This window comes from Trichechus manatus, unplaced genomic scaffold (genome assembly GCF_000243295.1).
Source record: "Trichechus manatus latirostris isolate Lorelei unplaced genomic scaffold, TriManLat1.0 scaffold00003, whole genome shotgun sequence".
In the NCBI taxonomy this organism is placed as follows: Eukaryota; Metazoa; Chordata; class Mammalia; order Sirenia; family Trichechidae; genus Trichechus; species Trichechus manatus.
This window is the reverse complement of record NW_004443939.1, coordinates 2,147,514-2,149,270: the sequence shown is the minus strand read 5'-3', so window position 1 is coordinate 2,149,270 and position 1,757 is coordinate 2,147,514. Positions and strand designations below refer to the sequence as shown.

The following is a 1,757-nucleotide window of genomic DNA, read 5'->3' as shown; positions in this document are numbered from 1 at the left end:
AGAAACTCAGGCCCAGAGAGGGTTAGTAATTTGCCCTAGGGCACACAGCTGGTAAATTATACAGAGAGAATTTGAACTCTGGAGGATGGGCTCTAGAGCTCTATAGCCTCTTGCCATGTTACTCAAAATCATACAGCTAGAAAGAGGTGAAACTGAACTTAAAACCTGGACCAGTCTGACTCCAAACCCCGCATACTCCTTGGTAAGAATAGCATGCATGTCTCAGAGTTCAATACGTGCCTGTTCTAAGCACTGCACTTACATTACTTTATTTATCCTCTTTTGGTGGTTCAGTGGTAGAGTTTTCACTTTCCATTTGGGAGACCAGGGTTTGACCCTTAGTCAATGCCCCTCATGTGCGACCACTGCCCATCTGACCATAGAGGCTTGGGTGTTGCTCTGAGGCTGAATTGGTTTCAACAGAGCTTCCAGACTAAGACAGACTAGGAATAAAAGTCTGGTGGTCTACTTCCAAAAATCAGCGAGTGAAAATCCTATGGATCCCCAACTGATCATGGACATGGTGCATTTCGTTCCTTTGTGCATGAGGTCACCATGAGTTGGGGCTAACCACTACTACTACAACATTTTGCGTATGAGGAAACTGAGGCATAGAGGTAAAATAACTTGGCCAAGACCTGAAGCTAGTAAAAGGGAGAGGAAGGATTTGAATCCACACTCCTTATTGCCTCCCTTGGAGCCTGTCCTCTCAGCTGCTTACCCAGAATCTGTTACGATATGAATAAAAACCAAGGTGCTGCAATTTTCCATCATCCTCATTGGCTTCTAGAGTCACAGGTACATTTTCTATCTGTGCAAAGTCTAAGAAGCTTCCAGTCACTGGTTACGTTGTGTTTACTTTGCTGAACTGTTTGCTCTGAGGGAACAGAAGCGGACAGTGACAGTCACTGGGCAGGTCTTTCATGGGTCTAGGGCCCTTGGCTGATCTCCTGTCCCATAGGAAGATGAAAACATCCAGGACATGGGCTTGGAAGGCATCGGCAAAGCTGTTTCTTCTCTACGCTGAGCTGGCTTCTCTCAGTTTGCCTGGCTCCAGGTGAGTGACAGTTACAAATGACTCCCCGATCAATAATATGACAGAGAATATAATGCCACATAATGCTGACCATCTCTTTGTTGTGTGCCTATTGAAAGAGGAATATCTTTTGAAGAAATTTGCATGCATCTGATAAAATAATACCAACAACTCTCTTCAAATTATTGAGGAACCAAGCGGCTGACTTCAACAAAAGTTCCTTAAGAAAGTGACATGTTTAAATCTATTTTGTCATCTGAGAAAAATAGGATATTTGTTCTGTATTCTGAACAAAGCCACGGTATGATTCTTTATGCAAAAGGTTTGTTATGTATGCAAAATAAGAGCCAATTCATGTCAGTGATTTTAATATATGAGTGACCCACTGTATGAGCTCATCAATCTAAATACTTTAGGTTCTCACATTTTCTCTCTCTCACACAACACACTCCATATGTTCCCAGAAGTTAAATGCTAATGGATTTATTTCATTATATTAGTTTCCTAGGGCTGCTGGAACAAAATATCACGAACTGGGTGGCTTTAAATGACAGGAATTTATTCACTCACAGTTCTGAAGGCTGGAAGTCCAAAATCAAGGTGTTGGTATGATTGGCTCCTAATGGAGGCTTGGAGGGAGAATCTGTTCCATGCCTCCCTCCTAGCTCCCAGTGATTTTTGGCAATCCTTGGTATTCCTTTACTTGTGGCTGTGTCACTCC

At 42.7% G+C, this 1,757-nt stretch overlaps 1 protein-coding gene across 1 annotated transcript in view; it reads left to right on the top strand.

Moving 5' to 3' along the window:
• The first annotated feature begins 965 nt into the window (after nt 1-965).
• C8B (complement C8 beta chain) overlaps nt 966-1,757 on the top strand; it is a 72,006-nt gene continuing 71,214 nt past the window's right edge. Inside the window, exon 1 of the mRNA XM_004368986.1 lies at nt 966-1,057. Within this exon, the coding sequence (XP_004369043.1) occupies nt 966-1,057 (92 nt within the window). The remainder of the gene's footprint in view (nt 1,058-1,757) is intronic.